The 25,521-nt window shown below is 27.4% G+C and overlaps 7 protein-coding genes across 10 annotated transcripts; 3 read left to right on the top strand and 4 right to left on the bottom strand.

Annotated features, from left to right (window-relative positions):
* Positions 1-611: 611 nt before the first annotated feature.
* Positions 612-2,438, bottom strand: OCT59_018597 (uncharacterized protein; the record flags this gene model as incomplete). Of its 2 annotated transcripts, none has more annotated exons than XM_066148875.1 (7): positions 612-660; positions 722-1,032; positions 1,118-1,724; positions 1,797-1,914; positions 1,977-2,052; positions 2,142-2,193; positions 2,416-2,438. In XM_066148875.1, 7 exons carry the CDS (start codon positions 2,436-2,438, stop codon positions 612-614), a joined length of 1,236 nt encoding a protein of 411 aa, XP_066004762.1. The 2 variants fall into 2 exon arrangements, with proteins under 2 accessions (XP_066004762.1, XP_066004761.1); XM_066148874.1 differs by lacking the exon at positions 2,416-2,438 and adding an exon at positions 2,274-2,389.
* Positions 2,439-2,682: 244 nt separating this feature from the next.
* OCT59_018596 (uncharacterized protein) lies at positions 2,683-5,022 on the bottom strand (the record flags this gene model as incomplete). Of its 2 annotated transcripts, XM_066148872.1 has the most annotated exons (9): positions 2,683-3,061; positions 3,141-3,267; positions 3,342-3,566; positions 3,641-3,862; positions 3,940-4,119; positions 4,189-4,253; positions 4,322-4,496; positions 4,583-4,745; positions 4,827-5,022. In XM_066148872.1, 9 exons carry the CDS (start codon positions 5,020-5,022, stop codon positions 2,861-2,863), a joined length of 1,554 nt encoding a protein of 517 aa, XP_066004759.1. In that variant the 3' UTR covers positions 2,683-2,860. The 2 variants fall into 2 exon arrangements, with proteins under 2 accessions (XP_066004759.1, XP_066004760.1); XM_066148873.1 differs by lacking the exon at positions 2,683-3,061 and having other exon boundaries at positions 3,079-3,566.
* A 108-nt stretch (positions 5,023-5,130) lies between these two features.
* Positions 5,131-6,366, top strand: OCT59_018595 (diphthine synthase). Its single transcript, XM_025309060.2, has 5 exons — positions 5,131-5,302; positions 5,365-5,489; positions 5,568-5,837; positions 5,905-5,996; positions 6,082-6,366. Exons 1-5 carry the CDS (start codon positions 5,168-5,170, stop codon positions 6,312-6,314), a joined length of 855 nt encoding a protein of 284 aa, XP_025185779.1. The 5' UTR covers positions 5,131-5,167; the 3' UTR covers positions 6,315-6,366.
* OCT59_018594 (uncharacterized protein) lies at positions 6,131-7,398 on the bottom strand (the record flags this gene model as incomplete). The annotated part of the gene is made up of 2 exons (XM_025314172.2): positions 6,131-7,128; positions 7,215-7,398. 2 exons carry the CDS (start codon positions 7,396-7,398, stop codon positions 6,365-6,367), a joined length of 948 nt encoding a protein of 315 aa, XP_025185778.1. The 3' UTR covers positions 6,131-6,364.
* A 1,043-nt stretch (positions 7,399-8,441) lies between these two features.
* OCT59_018593 (uncharacterized protein) lies at positions 8,442-10,997 on the top strand. Of its 2 annotated transcripts, XM_025314171.2 has the most exons (10): positions 8,446-8,758; positions 8,832-8,972; positions 9,046-9,147; positions 9,277-9,441; positions 9,508-9,648; positions 9,724-9,866; positions 9,936-9,982; positions 10,044-10,176; positions 10,256-10,431; positions 10,519-10,997. In XM_025314171.2, exons 1-10 carry the CDS (start codon positions 8,489-8,491, stop codon positions 10,719-10,721), a joined length of 1,521 nt encoding a protein of 506 aa, XP_025185777.1. In that variant the 5' UTR covers positions 8,446-8,488; the 3' UTR covers positions 10,722-10,997. The 2 variants fall into 2 exon arrangements, with proteins under 2 accessions (XP_066004758.1, XP_025185777.1); XM_066148871.1 differs by having other exon boundaries at positions 8,442-8,758; positions 9,724-10,176; positions 10,519-10,775.
* A 515-nt stretch (positions 10,998-11,512) lies between these two features.
* OCT59_018592 (uncharacterized protein) lies at positions 11,513-12,372 on the bottom strand (the record flags this gene model as incomplete). Its single annotated transcript, XM_025314170.2, has 2 exons — positions 11,513-11,988; positions 12,058-12,372. The coding sequence occupies 2 exons, from the start codon at positions 12,370-12,372 to the stop codon at positions 11,884-11,886; spliced, it is 420 nt and encodes a 139-aa protein (XP_025185776.2). The 3' UTR covers positions 11,513-11,883.
* Positions 12,373-22,976: 10,604 nt separating this feature from the next.
* On the top strand, positions 22,977-23,177 carry OCT59_018591 (uncharacterized protein; the record flags this gene model as incomplete). Its single annotated transcript, XM_066148870.1, has 1 exon — positions 22,977-23,177. One exon carries the CDS (start codon positions 22,977-22,979, stop codon positions 23,175-23,177), a length of 201 nt encoding a protein of 66 aa, XP_066004757.1.
* Positions 23,178-25,521: the final 2,344 nt, after the last annotated feature.

Raw genomic sequence — 25,521 nt, 5'->3', positions numbered from 1 at the left:
CTAGTTTTACATAACTAACGGTAGTTACTCTATTAAATTCTTCTTGGAAATCTGAATTATGAAATTTCGTCAAGTTTGACCTTGGTGGTACTGTCGAAAAGTTGGCATGTCTCATTATTTTTGAAACCTTCGACCTTGAAGATTCAGATTTCAAAGACGGCGGGCGAATAGGAACTAATTGTGGATTAGGTTGTCGAATTGAAATAGGCATTGTGGCTTCAAGGTTATCATCGTTCATTGCATTCGATTCTTCAATATCTCCCTTTCTTCGTACATACTGAGTAGTCGCCATATTTAACGAAAGCAAGTTAATATCGACTGCGGACCTGCGGCAAGATCTGCTATAAAACGCAGTATATATACTGAAACGCTATTGGTTTATTGTGTTTTGCAGGACGATCCAAACGTCTTAAAATATGGTAGTGGTACGATCATAATTTATTGAATATTTACATTGTTGATTAAACTAATATACTAATAATATATATAATAAATGCAAGCCTATAATGAGTACATTCTATGCAATTTGTAAATAATTTTACACTTTTTTTTACACAAATTACCATTAATAATAATTTTGGAGATATCTAAAAATAAACATATTATATACTTTATATTCCTGGAAACATTTTTCGAAAGTAGTTCAAAGGGTTGAAGAGACTATAAAAAAAAGCAAAATTAGTTATAATTACATGTGACAAATTACACCCATTTTTATTACCTAAAAAAATTGTTATCTTCAAGATCGTCATTTGTTTCCCGATTATTATTCCTTTCACTTGACAAGAGATTGTCCGCTGTATTCCGCATCGATAATTCACCCTCATCACCAAAAGAATAATTACTAAAATCATCCGTACCATTAGATACACTCGACATTTGTCTTAGCGTTTGGAATGGTGATTTTGAAATGCCAGAAACTTTCTGTGATCCAGAATCTAATGATAGCGTAGTTTCAAACGAACTTTGACTTGGCCAATTACTTCCTGTAAAGGATTCCTGAGATAATCTTATAGACGATGTTCTGGATGTCTAATTAATTAGATTTGCATAATTAATTCTAATTCATAAAAACAAAAAAAAAATATATTATAAAACATATTTTAAAGAATCAGACCTGTTCATAAGTTTCGCCGACCAATATAGGATTTCTTAGCGTCTCTCCAACATTGTCTAGAATTTCTTGATATCCGAATAAACCCTTACTATTTTGTTGCATCGATTCTGGGTATTCTCTATTTGTAAACGAAGAAATACGAGATTTCTGCCCTCGATTATCGATCGGTGTCATATACACGTTTTTCGTGGACTTCTGAATAGGTCCACAATAGTTGAATAATGTCGCGTATGCACTGTCTACTGGTTTTTGCACGGGTCTCCGATTATCTAACGGTGTTATACATGCATTATCTACAGATCTTTGTCGATTTACCCATAATGTTGCGGGAGTACTCTCAACAAATCTTGATTTGGATTGTTTATTGTCAAATGGCGAATCAAATGAATCAAATTCGGTTGTCGTAGCTCCTTGTCTCACATCCCAATTCTCAAGCGGTGAAATACTTGCTCTTGTTGTCATATGCTGTATCATCTCTTGATTAACTGTATTATTACTACTCTTAGGCGTTCCAAAATCATCCAAAGATACTCCTCGCAAATTAGAATTATTTTTCTTATTACTATCAGTAATACTTTTATTTCTGCCCCTATCGTAGCTAGCATTCCTGACGATACATAACATGTAAAATTAACAGTAAATTTAAAATATGAAAATTTCAAAATAATTACGTCAATACCTGTTAATTACTTGACTAGCGAATTCCAATTCGAAATTAAATTTATATTGATGTGGTGGAATTATTTGATCATTTCTGTAGAAAACGCAATTTTTTCCGAAATTCCAAATATTCTTTTCTATTACAAGAATTGCTTATTAGAAAATTAAGTTAGGTAAAATACAAAGAAATAATACCTACTGCAAAGCAAATAATATCCTTCACCATCAACAATATGATCTTCGTCCATAAATTTCACAAAAGCTACTATTATTTGCTTAAAAGAGAAAATAACAGACCAATGTAACTTAAGCTTGCAAATATTTATTTATTTTATTATAATAAATTGTAAAGACCTTGACATACTTTTATTTCCTCTTGTAAATCATTGTTCTCTATATAGAGTGAATTATCTGATCTATCAAAATAATTTTTTTTTTAATAAATACTCTAATTTCAAAAATATCTCATATCAACGAACTAAAAGACCAGATTTACTCATTATGCAATCTAAATGTAATTTGTACTATCTCGTTGCTAATAACTAAAAGCCGTGTTTCGTTATGTAAAAACGAATTTATTTCCATCTCCAGTTTTAAAGTTGTAAGAAGGACGAGGGTAATTTTTAATTAAAGTGTACCTTTTTATGGAAAAATCGATCATTACCGAAAAAAATATTGGGACTCCCAAGTATTATTACACACAACACGTGACATTTCACGACGCGTCTTTAACGAAAGGAAGCCTTATAAATTACAGAATTGTGCAAAAAATGAACACTACCCAATTATTCAAAATCTCATGAATAAGGGCCCTGATATTTTTGCCATAAGAATATTGCTTTTATATCGCACTAATCATAGCCAGAAAAATATGTGTAACATTTTTCTGTTTGTTCGATAAGTGCTTATTCACGCTTCAACTTATTAACATTTTAGCGAGAAACATATTGGATAAAGAGAACAACTCACCTTTATTATATCAATTTTTATTAAGAACACAATCGAAAAAAAGAATAAATCAAAATTAAAGGAATTAACCAGTAATTCTCATTAAGATACCATTATAGTACTATACAACATAACTTATTCGGCCTTCCTCTTGTCCTTTTTCTCATCTAGATTATATGGCAAAGTTATTTGTCTATAATTAAAGTATAATAGCATAAATAAATGTATCCCAGAACTAAAGGTAACATTTAATACAATATAAAGGTCGGGATATCTTTTTGGTGGATCGATATTAAAATCAAAGAAATGAATTACAGCCATCACGAGATATGACGCCTATTGTTGAAACATATGCAGTTTAAAAAAAAGTTTAATCAGATTTCTCTTTAAAAATTACAAATATTATAGTCATTACCCAAGATATATATCTTAATACTACTGGTTTCACGTCTCGTTGAACAAAAGATCCCATCCAGTTCCACATAAACCATATAACAAAGTAAGGTAAAATCAACCGATCTTTTTTCAACAAAGGAAACATGCTGTACCGGAAAATAATACAAGTCAATAATTTAAAAACCAATTTTCCTAACCCTTTATATAAGATTTACGACACCTGAATAAAGCAACATTATTAAACCAACTACTCCAGAATGGTTCATCTAAAATCAATAGTGTAATCGGTAATGCGGGCAATAATATAGACTTCTCATGAACCTGGAAAGAAAACATAAAAAAAGCCAACGCGGAATTCGCTAAACAATAAACAAGTCGATGTTTATCGGGATTTAAACCAAGGTTTATACACGACGGTAGAATAGCTAGCAGAGTTGCAAATAAACTAAATAATAAAATACGATAAACTATAACAATTGATGAAGAAACAAAAGATATTAAACCGTAATAAAATCTTACCTTATTCTTGTTAATACATGAATTTCAAACATTTCGCGTAACTTGATGATAATATTTATAGCACACCAAAAGTTGGCCACCTTATCTTCATACAATCCACGGTTTAAAGGAAACATACGAATAATAACTTGCGAAATATGTTCAACCGAATCTAAAAAAGGGAAAAACATGATAGCAAACGTGATAATCACTGTCACACCTAACTTTACAAAAAGGATAAATCTAATAATTGATTTTGAGAAGGGATTAAACAATAAACATGAAACTTAAAGTTTAAATATGTGAAATTATGACTTTACCCTTGGGGTTTGTTTTTTATGCATTTTCCTAATAAATAAGCAAAAATAGCAGGAGAGAAATAAAGTGACATTTGCTTAAACCCCAACGCAAGACAAAAGGCAACGCTTCCTATAACGTCATATTCATAGAAAAAGCAATTCAATGACCATACTGTAAGTCCTAGCATTACAGAATTATACCTATATCAAAAAAAAAAACAAAGTTGAGAATATCAATGAAAGGTTTTAAAATAAAACAAAATAACTTACTGAAAATGGCCGTGATCTATTAATATTAAAGCAGGCTGAAGAAGAATAAATAATACTGCTAATCTCTAATAAAAATGATAAAAAATCAATATAATATTTAATGTAGAAAAATATACAACTTTAAAGTACGTACGCGCTTTTGCCATGATTTACTGGCAAGCCACCAATTTACAAACACAATAACTGATGGGACGTATATCAAATATTCAAGGATCAATACGGAAGACCGCATGAACAATTTACTTTCCTCGCTTTCAAATCCACGTGACACATCTAGTGCAAACCATTCTGGATTAAACATAGATCCTCTACAACATCAAAATAATAAGGTATAATATAAAATTTAAAGTATACAAGACTATGATAAATGCGTATACTACAAAAAAATTCATACATTTTACCACAGATCCAGCTAACGTAAGCTGTTAATGGGGGATAATCAAGACCCCACCATTCCAAATCATAGTAATACCACCGATTCATTGGAACATGTAATGTTAATTCCATCCAATGTCTTTGAGCTTCATAATCTCCATACATAGGCGGAATATTTTGACCTTTTAATGCGTTAAAAATATAATTAATTCGCCATTTAAATGAATAGAATGTATTTCGCGGAATTATATTATTAAACTTACCAGAGTATGGATTTAAACCTACGTTCCACCTTACATAAATTCCAAATAATAGCGTTATCACTGTCGAACATTTACCTAAATTCGTTTGACCTAACCAATTAAGCCACCTCTCTGCTGGTGAATCCACTACGGGGTCTTGATCATTATTCGGTATAATAAATCCGTTATTATCGACAGTTTCGGAACTTTTGGACATATTTATTCGAATTTATATATACATACATACACATATATATTTTTTTTTGATATGCGTAATGCAGCGTTGTGAAATTTACCAAAAAAGGACTATAGCCTATAGGCGATCAATTGAGAGTTGATCTATCTTTCTTTCTCTCTTGAAAATGCTTTTTATAATAGGCTTAGGTTTATCTGATGAAAAAGATATTACGATAAAAGGTCTTGAAGCAATAAAATCATGCGAACGAATATATTTAGAGGCATATACCAGTATCTTAATGGTGTCCCAAGAGAAATTGGTAATTATCACTGTTAAATTTCTTCGAGATAACTTCGGTTTAAATTTATTTCTTTTGTTTAGGAAGAATTATATGGAAAAAAGCTCATATTAGCAGATAGAGAAATGGTAGAGTCACAAAGTGATGACATCTTGTTAAATGCCGATAAAATAAATGTAGCATTTTTAGTGGTAGGAGATCCGTTTGGGTAAGATTATTTTCCTTGTTATCTTATGATCGAATTATTAATAGAAATCTATAAGTCTCTAATAAATCATATGGATAGCGCAACGACACATGCGGATTTAATTATAAGGGCAAAAGAACTATTAATTCCAATCCAAACAATACATAATGCTTCAATAATGAATGCAGTTGGTGCTTGTGGATTACAATTATATAATTTTGGTCAAACTATTTCTATACCTTTTTTTACCGATAATTGGAGGCCTGATAGTTTTTATGATAGAATTAAAGAGAATAGAAATCTAGGTTTACATACTCTTTGTTTACTAGATATTAAAGTAAAAGAACAAAGTATAGAAAATTTAGCAAGGTATTTATGCTCGTATATTAAAAAAAGTTTTTTTAAAAAAAATTATTCTAATATTTTTCTCGTTCAGAGGTAGGAAAATATATGAATTTCCACGTTATATGACTATCAACCAAGCAATTATGCAATTACTGGAAATCGAAGAAAATCGCAAACAAAATGGTATTTTTTAATATTAATCCATTCCTATTGAAATTTTCTTTGAAAGAGAAGAGTATTCTAAGACTTTTTCTTTTTTAAATTATAGCCTATACATCTGAAACTCTGGCAATAGGTATTGCGCGTCTTGGTTCTTTAACAGAACAAATAATTAAAGCTGGTACATTAAATCAATTATTATCTGAAGATTTTGGTCCTCCATTACATTCTCTTATCATAGTAGGAAATAGAATGCATATTTTAGAAGCTGACTACATAAAATATTTTGTAGCTGATAAAAACAAATTCGATGAAATTGTAAAAAGAGATTATAAAATATAAAATTGATTCACACTAAATTAAATGTGGATATCCCTAAAAAATTTCAATTTCTAAATTGTCTTTCCAACAAACTTTATGAAATTTTTACGCGTTTTTTCAACAGTCGTCGCTTCAGTCCATTCTTTAGCTTCACTCACCAACTTAATAATCCTAGCCATATAATGATCCAATCCAAAAGGAGAATGATAATCTGTCTCAATTAACAATCTATCCTCCGGAACTGCTTTTATTAAATCAGGTAGTCTATCATATTTGCCATTAATAACAACACTAAAAGAGAAGTAAATATCTACTGAAACTCCCTCCTTTTTCTTTGTCTGTTTGGTTAAAAATTTAATTGTATCAACAGAACCTCCAAATGAATGTAAACAAATACGAGGTGGAAGTGGTTCCCGTTCGTTAATTCTTCTATTAAGCAATTCAGTTATTGCACCCGTGGATTGAACGCAATGCATACTAACAGCGCGTTTATATTTAGCTGCTAAATCCAGTTGCTTTTCAAGAATTGCTGTTTGATGTTGCATTGTGGTTTGTACTTTACTAAGTTGTTTTGATTCTTGATCGCGTAATCGAAACGTTTTGTCTAATCCGACTTCTCCTAAAAGTGAATTTGGATGCGTTTCAAGTAAATTTTCTAATTTGTTATGCCACACATCAAATGGCTTAGGAGATGGTAAAGAATCAATGAATTCCTCTAAGTAATTGCTTCTTGAAGGATCTTTTGGGCCAATATCCTTTAAAATTGTACGGTAATGAACTTTACTTTCAGGTTCATTTTCAAGTGAAAGTAAATGACAAAACCATGGATGAAACCCTTTTTTATATATAATTAGACCTTAAAACTTGGCTTATTTCAATTGAATAATTTATAAATAGAATAAATCGAAAGAAACACGATACCAAAACAAGGTATAACCTTCATTTGAAAATCCGTCGCAAGTTTAGAAACTACGTCCAAATCTTCTAAACGAGTCCCCATCAAACAAATCTTGTTAGTTTTCAAATTAGCAATTTCCTTGAGATGCTCTACATCGTCGTGAGCATGAGTATGAGCATCACAAGTTTCCAACCAAGGAAAATCCATATGGGCCGATTTGGCTCACATCACTAATAAATAAAAGTGATAAATGTGAATTTGATCGACATGTCAATATACAAAAATAGTGAAAATAGTGATAATATCAAATAATGCATGATGACGTATATTTTGATTTTGCTTTTAAGCCAATTGTCAAAGACTTCGCACGCTTGCAAAACTTGATTTCTCAATGTCAAAACCTGTCGGGAATTGGTTTGGAATTGGTTTTTTTTGGAAGGAATTTATTTTTTTTGGAAATGGTAAGTGGTATTGTAAAATTATTTAATAGAAAGGTTATTTGGTAAAATGGCAAAAATAACTCTTATTACGTTAGAAAAAAACAAAAATAATACGTTCCCATATATTTATTAGAAACATTAAAGCTTTTAAAAAAAATCTTTTTATTATTGTAATTTTAATTCTTATTTATTTTATTACAGGTTTTTTTTGGACGTTCTGTGTTATTTTATTTACTACCTTGATGAGATTATGTACCATATCTTTAAAGAGTTATAGCTATAGATAAACATGCTGAGTTTAGATAATTTTAGTATTATAAGAAAGAGTCTTGTTTGTCCTCTTAGAATATTAAAAATTATTTAAATTGGATTATAGGAAGCTTGGATAATAATTTTTGAGCATATTATAACATTTATTTATAGTTTTCGTGATTTCTCGGTCTCCTGTTATTCATTTTGAACAATTTTACTTTATAAAAATAGATATAATGGTTGTTTTCAAGTGGTTTATAAAATAATTCTATTTATTATGAAATTTGTGTGATTAAAATTATAAAATTTTTTCTCTTTGAATTCTTTTAACGAAATTTTTTTAAAGTTCGTATTTATTGATCACCACGCACGTGAAATTTGACCAATAAACGGACTTTAGCTATGGTGATAAATGTGACAATGATCGACAACCCACAGGTGACATAATTGAAGTGAGACAAATCGGCCCAAGTGGTCTTAAACTGATATAACAAAAAACCGACCAATGGAAGGAATCGGATTATCAATAAAGTATGATCGGCATGGTTACTTAAATTGGTGGATTTTTCTTTTCAGGGTAAAGCTAGAACTCGAACAATAAAACAATGTCTTTAGCAGACGAATTACTCGCAGATCCCGACTTTATATCTACCCGAGATGAGGAAGCTGCTGACGACGATCAAAGTGACAATAATGACTCTGAAGACGTTCTTATGCGAGATCTAGAAGATTTAGAAGAGGAAGAGCACATGGAAGAGAACGATGAACCAGAGGAAAACAAAAATGTGAACAGTGAAGTCGAAATGAAATCTGTTAAAGATGTGAAGAAAGTAGCCAAATTACTCAGTTCTAGACAAATGAGAGACATCTTAACGGTTAGTCTAAGATATATTTTTCTTATTATAAATTAGTTCTATTTACTTAGCTTTTTTACCTCTCTTTACTTAGAAAATTGAACAACTTAAAGATACAAATCGTTCTCAGACACAAATAATGGGACCTGTCGAAGAAGATCCAGAATATAAACTTATAGTTCAAGCTAATAATTTGACTGTAGACATTGATAACGAGATTCTAGTAGTTCATAAAGTAAAAAATTTGTTACTATATAATTTGGTGATTTAATAACTTTTACTTATTTGGGGTCCAATTATTCTTATAGTTTATAAGAGACCATTACGCTAAAAAATTTCCTGAATTAGAATCATTGGTCCTTAATCCGTTAGATTACACCAGAGCCGTCAAGGCTATAGGAAACGAAATGGTTAGTAATTTTATAGATACTACCTAGTGTACCTAACCAGTTCAATATAGCAGGAAATTATGATCTTTATTCTTTTAATAGCTACCAACCTCGACCGTTATTGCTATTGGACCTTTCCCATTATAATAGGATTTAACTAAAGTAGATTTAAGATCTATTCTACCCTCCGCCACCGTTATGGTAGTTACTGTTACAGGATCTACTACTAACGGTCAAAAGTTAACTGATGAAGAAAGTATGATTGTTAGTGACGCTTGCGATATGGCATTGGAATTGGATGCTGCTAAAAGAAAGGTTTGTATGTTTATTAATTAATTAGTAAAGAATTTTACATATACTAATTATTTTACTAAATTACAGATTTTAGAATATGTAGAGTCTAGAATGACGCTCATTGCGCCTAACCTTTCAGCAATTGTAGGAAGTACAACTGCAGCTAAAATGCTGGGACAGGCTGGTGGATTATTGGCCCTTTGCAAAATGCCATCTTGCAACGTTATGGTATGTATTTTAGCTTTGAAACCTAGTCCAATCTAATATTGCTAAATTGAATTCTTTAAATATTGTATTTATTAGCTGCTTGGTGTACAAAAGAAGACTAGTACCGGATTTTCTAGTGCATCAACGCCTAGACATACCGGATATTTGTTTCAATCAGAATTGATCCAGAGGACTCCGCAAGATCTCAGAATTAAAGCACAAAAGATTGTTGCAGCGAAGTTTGTTTCAGAAATATATTATTAGTCATATTTGTTTATATAAAATTTCTTAACGTCGGATTTTTTTAGGTGCACTTTGGCTGCCAGAATGGATCGAGTGCATGAATCACCTGATGGTATGTTTAAATACCAATTAGCTACTAAATATAGGGTTTCTTATCGACATTTATTATTAAGGTTCATTTGGAAGAAACCTACGTGAACAAATTGATAAAAAACTTGAAAAGTTACAAGAACCGCCTCCTACTAAGACTGTCAAGCCCTTACCTGTACCTGATGAAGGTCCAAAAAAAAGAAGAGCGGGAAAGAAGTAAGCTTTATAAATATTATGAATTGGATTAAAAATCTATTATTCATACGGTATTAATGAACAAGATTATTTTATTTAGAGTAAGACGAATGAAAGAAGCTTATGCAGTTACAGAATTGCGTAAAGCCCAAAATAGAATGGCCTTTGGTGTTGCAGAGGATGAAACTGGGTCATTTGACAAAACAAAAGGTTTAGGTTTAATTGGGCAAAATTCGGGTAAAATTCGGGCTTCAGTAGCCGATCCTAGAGTCAAAGGTATGTTAAATAACATTATTGTATATATAGTTCTTGATAAACAGACGGTTTAAATATGTATATATATTTTTTTCAATTAATGTTCAGCTAAAGCGCCTAAAAGACACCAATTTCTGGGTTCTTCTGGAGCTACTTCAGGTTTATCATCATCTCTTGCATTCACTCCTGTACAGGGAATTGAACTTATCAACCCAGAGGAGAGACAAAAGAAAGTAAAAGAAGCTAATGATAGATACTTTGGAGGTGGCGCATTTTTAAAGGTTGGAAAACCAAAGCAGCAACAACAATAAATCGCAGCCTTTATTATTAAAGTTAACTTACCTAGTGAAAAGAGTTAAATTATTATAATTTCTTATGTTTAAAATTGATGTGTAAATGGTCGTCGTTAAAATCTCATTTATAAGTCGGTTTATTTTCAATTACTAATTAAAAATTGCTTCAATCATGATTTTTTCTCATATCGACAATATAGTAACTTTCCTAGTTTAACTTCTAGATGAAAAGTTTATGTGTAACTTTTTATAACTTTAGTGAATAAAGCAATTTATAAGGTCAATAATCAAATGAATTATGATACGTAAATGACCCATTATAATTCGAAAACTACCTTAAATTTATGTAAATTTACCCTTCTTCATATTACATATTTAATATCCTTATGTAAATTTATGATGAAAATCACCTGATCATGATTTCAATTTATATTCTTTACATTTTTATATAATAAAATACATAAATAACCAATTAATAACATGTGGTACAGTACTCACGTGACTAAAATGCTCATTTGCACTATATGATATAACCCGTTTAATCTTATCCGCTCCAATTCTCCGAAACAACTTAAAAATCTTCACAGCCCTTTAAGTTTTTTTACGCAAAGTATCCTTAGTAAATCCGCCAGGATTGCATCATCATACACTTGATTTCCTGCTTATTGATCATTACAGCCCGTAAAGTAAACGTGTATCGATAATAGATTTATTGTGTCACATTACTACGCCCTTATACAAAATGTTTTAAATACAGTAAATCAAATATATAAAATTTTCTTCATATTGTACATTCACTACATTTAATTAACTAATAATATTTATTTTATTAATCGCATTACATAGTTTATTTTGTATCGCAAAGTCTGATATAAAATTTGATAATGATTTTTTTTTTTTGACATATAATTATACACATATCCACATTTCCCCGTAGCCACTGGCTTCGGATGGGAATGTATTCCATCAATCCATCCATTATTGTTGTTCATCTTCTGTCTTATGAAGTGAGTATGATGGTTATTGTTGACCCCGAGTCGACCACAAGGCGAAAGTTTCGATTACAGTCGGCATATATAGTCACATCCTCCCCTTATAAGCACATTTACATTGGCCCAAGTTACTAATAAGCTTATTAAAAAAAAACCCTCTTTAGTCACATCATATAGTATTTTTATAATCACACCAATTTTTTTTGGTCCCGAAGGGTGTGACTATATAGGACATTGGCCATCATTGCAACTTCATTCGTGGGATCATCTTTTTTTCGAATTCGCAGGTGCACCTGATAATTTGGCAAAAGCAAATTCCTAACAAAGCCCAATATTTAATTGCATATAAAAGCAACACAAACCTGCCATTCCTTCAAGGTCACATTTGCGGTTGAAGAGAATCTAATTACGACTGACTTTTGTTTGATAGGAGCATAAATCATACCAGGGTTTTTCTTGTTGAGTTTCTCATGTTCTTCTCCAGATAGTTCATCTCCATAACCTATTAACTTCCCTTTTACAATGTGGATATGACTTCCTCTAGATAAATCAAGACTTTTAGACCCGATAAGGTGATAATATTCAAGCGTATTAGTGGCAAGCTCCTCTCCTTGTCCTTCTACGAACCAGGGAGCAGCATAGCGGACATCCCTATTTATCACAATTTTACTGATCATTTGCCGATCATTTTTCGAATATTTATTCAATCTTGTCACATAATATAAATGCTGTTATTGAAAAATTCTACATAATTAATATGGCATTTGTTCACTAAATTTTGTGGCATTTGTTTATTAAGTTTTGTGGCATTTATCTATTGAATTTCATGGCATTGATATTATTTATTATTAAAATTCACCAATTTCTCTATAAGCAAAAAACCTGGATTATGGACCAAAATATTGGATTATTTTTGTCATAAATTACATATAATATAAAGAGTGTCTGTGCAAAGTTTTAAGTTCCGGCCTTGCATATTTGGCTCTGGTCATCAATTTTTGTCTCAACCTTCAAATTATCACATATTAATGATTTATCATATAAAAAATTAAAAACTATATTAAAAATTTATTTGATTTAAAGTATGGAATAATATGGTTTCACATCTAATTTTATCTATTTACTTTGCTATACTTTTTTTAAATTTTTAATGTTTATAATAAAAAAAAAAGTGATCAGCAAATGATCAGCAAAGTAATATAAGCATGTTCACTATACTTCAAGAATCGGGATTAGTGATGTAATCATATATATATAATATGGTGCTCACTGATACAGCTTGCAGAGGCCAAGTGAAATCAAGCCCAGCAAATTCTGTGAAATGATAATAAAGATATATAAGATATATATAATTCATATATATATAGATCAAACTGTGTTGTATTTCTCTATGTCTTTGTCTTATAATGGCGTGTATTTCTCAAGTTACTTAAAATCTAGTTTCTGAACAAACTTTTTGAGAACTGCATTTTTGGAGTTAAATTTTTTTGACATACTTTTTATTAAGCTTTACTTCAGACTCATTCTCAAACATTTTGCTATCTGTAATAAGATTAGTAATTTCAGCATACTTATATATTAAAATATAGAATATTAGTATAAATTACAAACTGTTGACTGAAGTTGAGTCACTTGAGTAAGACTTTTTAGGTAAGTCAGAATTCTTATTTACTGTATAATGTTATATGATAATACCATTAGAATATAAACGAATAAAAAATGTTAATAGAAATGAAAAATATATAAATCAAACTTTATTTAAATAATCAAGCTTTTCGTCATCATTTCTATAGATAGCAAAGGCTTTCTCTGCGCTAGCTTCAGCTTTGTCATTTAAAGTGAAATATGAAAGAAGAGTAGACTTCTGTTTTTTGCAAAATTAAAATGATTAATTTTATTATAGATATTGATATCTGTAAGTGATTGATTAAGTCGATATATTAAATACAACTAATATATTCTTTTCTTTGTTTTTAATTCTTAGAAATTACAAACCAGTATTATTTTTCTACAAAAGGCTCTTCTTAACATATTTGTTTGGAATACAGATTATACAAATGAACAAAATAAATAACTTATGAATTCTGATTTTACTTATTTGTGGCTTAAAATGAAAAAAAAAAATTTGTATGTCAAATACAGTAATCTCATTATTTATTTGATTATATTTGACAAATACTACCTAAACTATAAATTCTGGTATTAAATTATTAATCATAAGTTATTAATTATTAGTTTAAATAAAAGTACTATATCGAAACATTAGCTAATGTTCCGATTTTTTTTATTTTATTTTTTCAAAAATTTTTTTTCATCTTTTTTTTAATCAGAACGTTGGCTAACGTTCTGATTATTTCATTTTTTAATGAAACGTTAAAAAATTTTTTTCATTTTTTTTCATTTTTTTTAATTGGAACATTGGCTAACATTCTGATTTTTCATTAAAATTATTAATGAAACATTTTTTAACATTTTGAAATATATTTTTTTTTATTTTTTTTAATTGGAACATTAGCTAACGTTCTGAAATAATTTTTTTTTAATTTTTTTTAATCGGAACATTGGCTAACGTTCCAATTGATTTTTTATTTCATTTTTTATTCAGAATGTTAAAAAACGTTTTAAAATAACATTTTTTTTAATTATTTTAATCAGAACGTTGGCTAACGTTTTGATTGATTTTTTTATTTCATTTTTTATTTAGAATGTTAAAAACCATTCTAAAATAACATTTTTTTTAATTATTTTAATCAGAACGTTCATCAGAAAATTTGTTTAAGCATAATTTAGTGTAATATTTCGGAAGTAGTGTAAAATTTTGAAATATTACACTAAAAACGTAATATTACAAAAGTTTACGCTTTTAAATTTGAATAATTATAGTAATTTAAGAATATCTCGCTATCTACTGATCCAATCAAGACGATCTATAGCTCATTGAATCAGCTCATTAAGACGAATCGAATGGTAGTAAAATTGCATTTCTACAGTTGATAGAATGCTCTATAGTATGCAATAAAGTTTTAAATTAATAGAAAGTCATCTATCGAACATAGAGATATGATTTTACTACCATTCGATTAGTCTTGATGAGCTGATTCAATGAGCTATAGATCGTCTTGATTGGATCAGTAGATAGCGAGATATTCTTAAATTACTATTATTATTCAAATTTAAGAGCGTAAACTTTTGTAATATTACGTTTTTAGTGTAATATTTCGAAATTTTACATCACCTCTGAAATATTACACTAAATTATGCCTAAACAAATTTCCTGATGTTGGTTAACGTTCTGATTAATTTTTTTATTTCATTTTTTATTCAGAATGTTAAAAAACGTTCTGAAATAATATTTTTTTTAATTTTTTAATTGGAACGTTAGTTAACGTTCTGATTAATTTTTTTATTTCATTTTTATTCAAACCATTTTTTAATATTCTGAAATAATATTTTTTTTAATTCTTTAATCAGAACGTTGACTAACATTCTGATTAATTTTTTTATTTTATTTTTTATTTGAAACGTTTTTTAACATTCTGAAATAACATTTTTTTTAATTTTTTAATCAGAACGTTAGCTAACGTTCTGATAACAAAACATTTATTAACATTTCATAAGTATTTTTTTTCATTTTTTTTAACAAACCGTTAAAAATGTTAGAAACATAATTAACATTTTGTTTTCCTTTCTTTTTTTTAGGTCAGCAGCTTCCTGGATGATTTACAGTCGAGATTTTGAAGGTATTCTTTAAAATCTTTTTTTATTTTTTATTTTTAAGAAATAACACTAATGTTTCTTTTTTTTGTAGGTATTGGAATATTGAATATTATGGTAAGTTTTATGACATCTGTCACAAAACTTTAATTTTTTTTTATTTTTAAAGAAACAATACTAACGTTTCTTTCTTTTTCTTTTGTAGATATTGAACTTTAAGTATAATAGTGATTTTCACAACATTTGTTGCAAAACTTTAGTTTTTTAACTTTTTTAAAGAAACGATACTAACGTTTCTTTCTTTTTCTTTTGTAGGTGTTAGACTTTTGGATAGTATGATAAGTTTTGCAACGTCTGTTGCAAAACTTTATTTATAATATTTTTTTTAAAAAACGTTTAATAACGTTTCTTTTCTTATTTTTGTAAATCTACAGATTTTTCAGATAGATAAAATGATGAGTTTTGCAATGAAACGTTGTAAAATTTCATTTTATTTTTTAATTTTTTTTTAGAAACATTTACTAACGTTTCTTTAAATTCTTTTTGTAGGTCTACAGTTTTTGGGTAAAAAATGGTAAATTTTGCAACAAAATGTTGCGAAACTTTATTTTATAATTTTTTTTAAGAAACGTTGACTAACGTTTCTTTTATTTTTTTTGTAGGTCTTTCAGTATGTATATTTAGCTTTGGAAAACGGGAAAATGGAAGGGTAAGTTTTGAAGCATTTTGCTTTGAAACTTTTAAATAATATTTTTTAAATTTCTTCAGTTTTAGGAAATGTTTCTAACGTTTCCATCCTTTTTTTTGTAGGTTCAAGGCGTTGTGTTCAGAAGCTTTAAATGGTGAGTTTTGTAATAAATTTTACAAAACTTAAATTTAATTTTTTAATTTTTTTTTACTATGAAACATTCTAACTGAACGTTTTCCTTCTTTTATTTTATAGAATCCATTCAGTATTTAGAAATATAAATCAAATCATGTAAGTTTCATTAACAAAACTTTTAATATTAGTTTTTTTTTTAATAAAAACTCTACCTTATTATGGTTGTATCACCAGGGGTGTTATATCAACAGAAATTTAGTACGTTGATCGCTTAAAAATCTGTAGCAATCCAATTATAACAAGAGAAATTAATTTTTTATTAGACAATTTTGTTGACAATTTTACATTAAATAATATAATTTGTATTTATAAATAAATTTACAATTAATAAAATTTTATATATGTTAATAATATACAACAATATATGTTAATAAACTAATACTACAATTAAATTAACAAATACATTGCTATACGTATTTTTAATATTAATATATGTGTTTTTATACATTATTATACATGTTTTTAAACTATCATTGTTTTATTATGTGTAGCTTTACGTTTAAATAGATGTTGCTTTACATGTTTTTAAATGGCGTCAGTTTACAAAGGATTTGTTGCTCAACACTTTTTGACGTTGAACAACACATTATACGCCAGCCCAAAACTTCCTGATGTTATTGATATTATTTGATAAAACAAAAGTAATCTGAAAATGAGAATAAAAATGTGATTCATTATATAAAATAAATTTAAGCATTAATTTATTTTTTTTCATTTTAATAATGTAAAAAAACAAGATTGAAACAAAAAAAAAGGTAAAAAGTCACCTATTTAACCATTATTTACATTATTAAAATAATATTATAATCATTATTTCTTAATTAAAAATTGATAGATTCTCTTCTAATAGATATAGATAATTTTTACAATAAACTTTGCAACATATTGTATTTATAGATGATATTTCTAAAGGTAGTCAATTATCTTAATAAATATCTTGATGAATATCTTAATAGCTAAATTTAAGTGATATTATTATTCCTATCATTTCCATTATTTTTACTATTTTCATCAAATATATTTTCTGAATTTTTATACATTGGTAAATTAATTATTCTTATTTCATTTTTAATCATGATTGAACTTGTTATTTGATCCTATATAGTAACTTATTTTGATTGACTCCTTTGTTTGGCATAAAAGTTATCTTCTATGAGTTCTAATAAAACCATAAGTTCCTTATTACCTAACCAATAGTATTAATTTGTTTTTTTCAAAAATAATATTCACTAAAGACTAGTACTTTTCTTTTTTAAGTAGTCAATAATAATAAAATATGAAGATATAATAAGTATGCTAATTCTCCTTATATGATATATTTTGCAAAATATATCTTATAAAAAATATGCCAATACTGTAAATACTTGTAATGAAAATGTAAAAATATCTTTGTTATAAAGACTACATGAATTAAATTTCAGGAGGTCTCTCTAATAAAATATTATTGAAATATCTTAATTTTAAAGGTAATTTAATGAAAATACCTTAATTGACGATCCGCGAGTCAACTAGAGAAATTACATATAAAATTTGACGCAAATCATATACTAATTTGTCATAATACGCCGACTTTAATGATTTCTGATGTAACAAAAACTATAAGCATAGTTTACTAAAAATAACACAAACAATAAAGTAAATGTCACACTTTTATTTTTCAAAGCTACAAAGTGTAAAACTTTTTTTTGACGAAGTTTACCTTGGAAGCACGCAGCATTTACTATGTTATTAGGTAAACTAAGGTTTTAAAAGTACAAATTATGGAAATTTTTTTATATTTCACTAAACTTTCATGCATATTGCTTTATTTTTGATTTATTTTATTAGTAAACTATGCTGTAATAACTTCTAACTCGACAAATTCAAGACTTTTTCACACTCATTATACAAGTGATATGGTATGATAAAACTAGTTTTTGTCTTTCGAATCTCAGATCTCTTAGAAATTGGACTTTTTTCCAATGTTACATTATGATTTTTTTTGCATGAGATTGGTGGGAAAACTGTGGAAAACTATTTCATTAAAGAAAAATGGCGTTATTTAAACATTTGGCTAGAGAAATTCATGAACAACCCCACATTCGGAAATGCGGCTTTTAATTAATAAATTTCCGTCAAATTTTATTATCGTTTTCGCTACTTGACTCGCGGATCACCAATTAAATTGAAAATCTCTGTAATGTGTGTATGAATTTTTAAAATAGTGATTAAAAATTCACTAAGTTATCAAGCTGAGTGTATAGTTACTATATACTTTCAAGACCTCATAGTATCTATTTACTCCCTACATAGATCTCAATATCAGATAGCATTATAAATTTCATTTGCAAGATAATGTGATACTACATCTTATTACTTTTCTATTATTATTCCTATTATATATATAAAGATAGGTCTGCAAATGATTTTCAAATTCCGCAATATTGCGGATTTTGGAATTAAATTGCGATTAGTAGCCCGCAATTTCGCAATTCAGTTTTGGCGTTTTCTTACATACAAAAAACACCAGAACTAATAGTTTTTTTATACAAAAATGCCAAAACTATTGCTTCCGGCATATTTTTTAATTTTTTTTAATAAAAACGCTGGAACTATAGGTTACGGCGTTTTCTTTTAATTTATTTATATAAAAACACCAGAACTATAGGTTCTGACGTTTTCTTTTAATTTATTTTATATAAAAACGCCAGAACTATAGGTTCTGGCGTTTTCTTTTAATTTATTTATATAAAAATGCCGGAACTATGGGTTCTGACGTTTTCTTTTAATTTATTTTATATAAAAACGCTGGAACTATAGATTCTGGCATTTTCTTTTAAATTTTTTTATGTAAAAACGCTGGAACTATAGGTTCTGGCGTTTTCTTTTAATTTTTTTATGTAAAAACGCCAGAACTATAGGTTCCAGCATTTTCTTTTAAATTTTTTTTATATAAAAATGCCGGAACTATAGGTTCTGGCATTTTCTTTAATTTTTTTATATAAAAACGCCAGAACTATAGGTTCTGGCATTTTCTTTTAAATTTTTTTTTATATAAAAATGCTGGAACTATAAGTTCTGGCGTTTTCTTTTAATTTTTTTATGTAAAAATGCCGAAACTAAGGTTCTGGCATTTTCTTTTAATTTTTTTTAATAAAAATGCCGGAATTATGGGTTCTGTTATTTTCTTTTAATTTTTTTTAATAAAAACACCAGAACTTTAGTTCTGGCATTTTCTTTTAATTTTATTATGTAAAAACATCGGAACTATAGGTTCCGGCATTTTCTTTTAATTTTTTTTATAAAAACACCAGAACTATATTTTTCTAATTTTTTTTTAATTTTTTTTGTAAAAACGTCAGAACTATAGGTTCTGGCATTTTCTTTTAAATTTTTTTTAATTAAACAGCCAGAACTATAGGTTCCAGCGTTTTCTTTTAATTTTTTTTTATGTAAAATAATTTTTTTTATTATTAATAATAAATAGAAATATGTTTTTTTAGTAATAATTATATTTTATTAAAAAAAAATAGTTTTTTTTGTGGACATTCCGCAAATCCGCAAATATCGCAAAGTACCGCAAATATTCTGCAATTGAATTGCGGTACTTGCGATATTTGTGGATTTGCAGAATATTTGCAGATTTGCGGATAATTGCGAATTTGTGGATTTGCAGATTTTTAGATTTAAAAATCTGCAATGTTCCGCAATACTGTAAATCGCAATTATTCTGCAATTACATATTTGTGGCACCATCCTTATTCACATAATGCGTTTATCTAACACAAATCATATGATGAGTGTTTCGCACACTAGTTTTATATAAAAATAAAATAAAATAAAACTAGTGTACGAAACACGCATTTTAATATATGTTTTGCACACTAGTGTACAATAAGAAATCTTTTATTAGTAAATAATATTTAAATTTACTATTAAAATTTTTTTTATTATCCCTTAAACTGTAGGGGTTAAAATTAATTTTAAAAATTTTTGAATTTTTAAAATATCTTAAAATCTAGTGATCATAAAAAGATGAAATTATATTTGTTAGATTTCTCTTATTAAGGCGCATTTAATGGTAATAAAATCATAACTCTAAAATTGATAAATAAAAAGTTATATTAATTTATAAATTTTTAGTTTTTATAAGTTATTCTGCCACATAATATTTGTGAAAGGACAATTTTATTTCTATCAGATTCTTCTCATTAAGATGCATCAAATGGTAATAATCTTTATATTTTTAGGGTTAATGGATAAAAAGATATTTCAATTTGAAAAATTTAGCTACTATTTGTTATAATTTGTCAATTATTTACTTTTAAAAATCATTAATCAAATTGAATTTTTTTTTTGATTTTTACTTAGAAAATACAGTCAACTCCCTCTATAGTCATTCCCGTTATAGTCCCATTCTACTATATAGTCATACCAGTTGAATGTTCAAAACACTTTATTATTAAAATCTATCCTATATAGTCACAATCTATCTATAGTCACTATCACACCTATCCTCAAAAATCTTATATTAAAAAGAACCGTTTATAATCACAGTTATATACAAAATATATTAAATAACTTGGCATCTAATAATCGTACAAAGATGTATCATAGCTTGTTAGAATCGTCTCACTGAGATAATTGAATGGTGGTAGTTTTATTTTTTTGCGATCACTGGCTGATGAGTTATTCAACAAAATGTTAAGCATCGGCATTATTATATTTCTTGATTTACGTTTACTGCGCCATTTAACATTTTGCCAAATTTCTCGGTATCTAGTGATTGTAAAAAGACAATTAATAGCTCGTTGGAATCGCCTTATCAAGACGAATCGAATAGTAGTAAGATAGTCTCTCTAGGATCAATATTGGTAGAGTTATTACACAAAAACCATTAATATTTTTTTAATTTCGGAAATTAATCTAGTGATCGGATTTCGATGTATTTTATACCATTAGAACCGTCTCATTAAGTCAAATCGAATGGCAGTAAGATCATCTCTCCATGATTAATATTGGCAGAGTTATGATACAATAAAGTTTTGAGTATAATTTTGGCTAAAATTATGTTAATTTTTGGCCAGAATTATGATATACTAATATAAGAAATTTTTTATATACAGTCTGCCCTTTTTATAGCGAATTTTGATATAATGAATAACACGATATAGCAGATCTTTAGCGTGGTACAGATTTTGACATATGAAAAAAACCTTGTCAAACCGAACTTTACTAATTAAATTTCGTACAACGTTTAACGAAATAAAGTGTGTGAAACATCTTTATATAAAATGATCCTTTTTATAACGGATTTTTTTTATAACGGATTTTTTCTGATTTTTTTATGAATATACCGAAGAATTATTTTTTATAACGAATTTTTTGAATTTTTATGAATATACCGAAGAATTTTTGCGAAATGAATCTTACTATAAAGGACTATTTATCATGAAATATTTTCTCAATGTAGTAACCACACATCATAAAATTAATTTATAATGGATACTTTCATACTTCATATTTTATTTTACACTTTATTGTTACTCTGGATATTTTTTAAAAATGCCAAAAGCCAAATCTGTAAAACCTGGTAATAAACAACTTAATGGAATCCCCAGAAAACGTAAATCTCTTACAGCAGCACAAAAGAAAGAAATTTGTTTGAAAAAAATTTCTCCCTCCCTCCTTAAAACAAAAGGAACTAGCCAACGAATATGAGGTTAGTGAAGGAATGATCAGTGATATTTTAAAGGAAAAAGACCGTTGGCTTGTTGTAGATCTTGATTCACATCAAGCTGGATTACGACGCGAAAAAAAGATTCCTTTTCCTATCGTTGAAGGGAGGGCTTTAGCTTAACTTTTTTGGGAGTAGAAAGTGTGACTTCAAGGTAGGAATTCTTCTCAAATCGAATGATGATATTCTTTCAAGCAATGGCTAGAGCTTGCTTTTGTGTGGAGAAGATAAATTCAAAGGGTCAAATGGTTGGGTTGACAATTTCAAAAAGCGGCACAATCTTAAAGGTAATACAACATGCATGGAGAAGCGCAAGTGCACCTGTTCAAGAACTTGATACAATGCGTGAAGAAATTCGTAGAGTTTTAAAGAATTATGCCCCTGAAGACATCTTTAATTGTGATGAGACAGGTCTTTTTTGGAAAATGCGACCTAGTCGTACAATTTCTAATGCCCCAATTTCTGGAACAAAACAGTCAAAAGATCATGTAACTGTTTTGCTTACTTGCAATGCAACTGGGAGTGAAAAATTATGTCCATTATTCATACACAAATATGAAAACTCTCGAGCCCTCAAAAACATCAATAAGAAAACTCTTCCAGTAGATTATCACTGGAATCCAAAAAGTTGGATGCAAGTTTCGATCTGGGAACCAATATCTTAAAAAACTTGATGCTCGAATGAGAACACAAGGTCAAAATATTCTTTCTTTCGACAATGCTTCCAACTCATGCCCTATTTGAAACCACACGCCTTACAAATATCACGCTTGAATTTCTTCCTCCAAACACTACCTGCACACCTCCAACCATGTGATCAAGGTATTATAAATAGCTTCAGGTAAGCTTCAATTAATGAACATTCAATTCAGAATGTAGTAATGTTTTATACTTGAAATTTTAAAAAATTCGTTGTTTATTTTGGGCACAATATCGAAAGCTATATTTACGCAATCGAGTCAAATCATATGATAATTTTAATGAATATGGCACGAGAGCCCGTTGAAATTAATATTAAAAAATGCATCAAATATGTTGCACGTGCATGGGATAGTGTTACAAAAACTACCATTGAAAACTGTTGGCTAAAAGCGGATATCCTGCCTAAAGATCGATGGATGAGCGAAGTTGAGATGATGATCAAGGAAGATGATGATCACGCCATTTGATTTATCCATGACTCTAATGACCATGCCGATACTCAAATTTATCTTACACATATTAAGGAATTGGAAGAGATTCAAATGTTGATTGATAAACTTGATTTTGAAAAACCTTTTACTGCTGAAGAATTTATTCAATGTGATAGGGAAGAAATTACAACGGAAATGATATCCAATGAAGAAATTTTGAAAACCGTTCTTCCCAATAATAATCAAATTAATATGGACCAACCATTACTCATAATGAAGCTATTGAATTTTATGATAAGGTGATTTTATATTTGGAGCGACGGGAAGACGGTTTTGATACAAAAAAAGAAGAGTTGAAATTTGTTAAAAAGCTAAAAAAAGAAGCTTTAAAACAACGGTTTATTTCTGAAAACAGTAATCTTGATAGTTATATTAATATAATTGAGTAAATTTATTCGTGTAATTAAGAGGCTCAATTTTTGTTACATTTTCATAAATAATTCAGTATAATAAAATGTTGTTAAAAATTTAAAAATCGCGTAATTTATTATTTATAGTTATCTCTTAAAATAAATAATAATAAATTTTTAATGAATATTCGGTATAATATAATGAAAATTCGTTATAGTGGCATACCGATTATTCGCTATGATATACCGAATATTTCGTTATAGTGTTACCGAATTTTTGTATTACGAAGGCCTGATCAGCCCGGACACCAAATTCGTTATATCGAGGGCAGACTGTAGTCACATTTCTTTATAATCACCAAATATGGACTGTCCCAAATGTGTGACTATAAAGAGAGTTGACTGTACTATAGAATTTATTACAAAAATATTGTTTTATATAATAAAATATTTTAAAATATTTAAAAGTGTCTCTAATTAAAAAACAAAATTGCAGATAAATTTGGCTGCAAAACAGTTTAAGGGATACAATATTTTTTTCTTTTTTAAAATAAAGTAGTATACTACTAATAGTAAACAATAAAAAAATAATAATAAATGTGTATAATTATTTTTTAAAAAGCTAATTTTATAAGAATTGCTAAGACATTAAATATATTAAAAGTACAGTTAAAAAGTATAAATAATCTAATTTAATTCAAAACTAAAAATTAATATTATTTTTTCAAATAAATATATAAAACTAAAACTATTGGAATTAATTTAAATATATAAGAAAATAGTATTATTTTTTTGCATTAAAATAGCAAACCAATATATCTATTATTGTAAATTTTAGTATTTAAACAGTTGTAAAAAGTGAAATTGTAAAATTAGATTTATATTTAAACTTATTATCTATTTAAAATACAGTTTTAAATGTATTAAAAAAATGAAATTAACTTAAAATTATAATGAATTTTGAAGAAAAGTATTTAAAATACTAGAGCATATTTTAAAATAAAAATATAAAATAGTAGCAAATCAATTAAAATATAGGGTTTTTTTTTATTTTAATACTGAATAGTTTATAAAAAAATGGTATAATAATAATATTATAATATTTTTAAATATATACTAAAAATTAATAAAAAAATTTTTTATTGATATATAAATCTTTTTTTAAAAATAAATTTATTAATTAAAGTATTTTTTGATAAAATTTTTATAATACTAAAATTTCAATATTCAATTAAATTATAAATAAATTAAAATATATAATAAAATAAAATTATTTCAATGTAATTTATTAGGAGTAGTAGAAATTATAATTTTTATAATTTTTATAAATATAAAATATTTTTAGAATAACCTTTTATCCAATTAAACCAGTAAATATATCCTAAAAGTATACAATCTAACCTTGATATACCGATATTTGATACTGATATACTATTAAAAACTTGATATACCAATAAAATTTTACTTTCTTACTATATGTGAGGACATATAAATATTGGTATAACTTTAATATAATGATATTTCCTAAAAATTTCATATATGTCCTGACATATCATTATATAAAGGTTTGACTGTAGTAATAATAAAAATTTTAAATTTTATTATATAAAGTCAAAATATTATTTTATTTTAAACAACAAAAAGAAATTAAAAAATTTTTAAGTATAAAAAATAAAAATTCATTAAAAAATCAATTATAATAGAGTTGTTAAATAGTAATTTGTAAAACATTTTTTTATTTATATTTTACAATTAATTTGGACTTGTAAAATTTTATTAATTTAATTTTATTATCTTTTAAACTTTTGAATTATTCAAATTATTAATAAATTCCATGTAAAATATTTTTTTTTTCCCAAGATTTGATAAACATTTTACATATTAAATTTCTTGATAATCAATAAATATTTTAATAAATGAATAAGATTTTTTTTAATATTATTTTAAAGTATTTATGATTTTAATTCAGG

The sequence above is a fragment of the Rhizophagus irregularis genome, chromosome 27, assembly GCF_026210795.1.
Source record: "Rhizophagus irregularis chromosome 27, complete sequence".
NCBI classification, from domain to species: Eukaryota; Fungi; Glomeromycota; class Glomeromycetes; order Glomerales; family Glomeraceae; genus Rhizophagus; species Rhizophagus irregularis.
The sequence above is the reverse complement of the archived record's forward strand: the minus strand, read 5'-3'. Positions and strand labels throughout refer to the sequence as shown.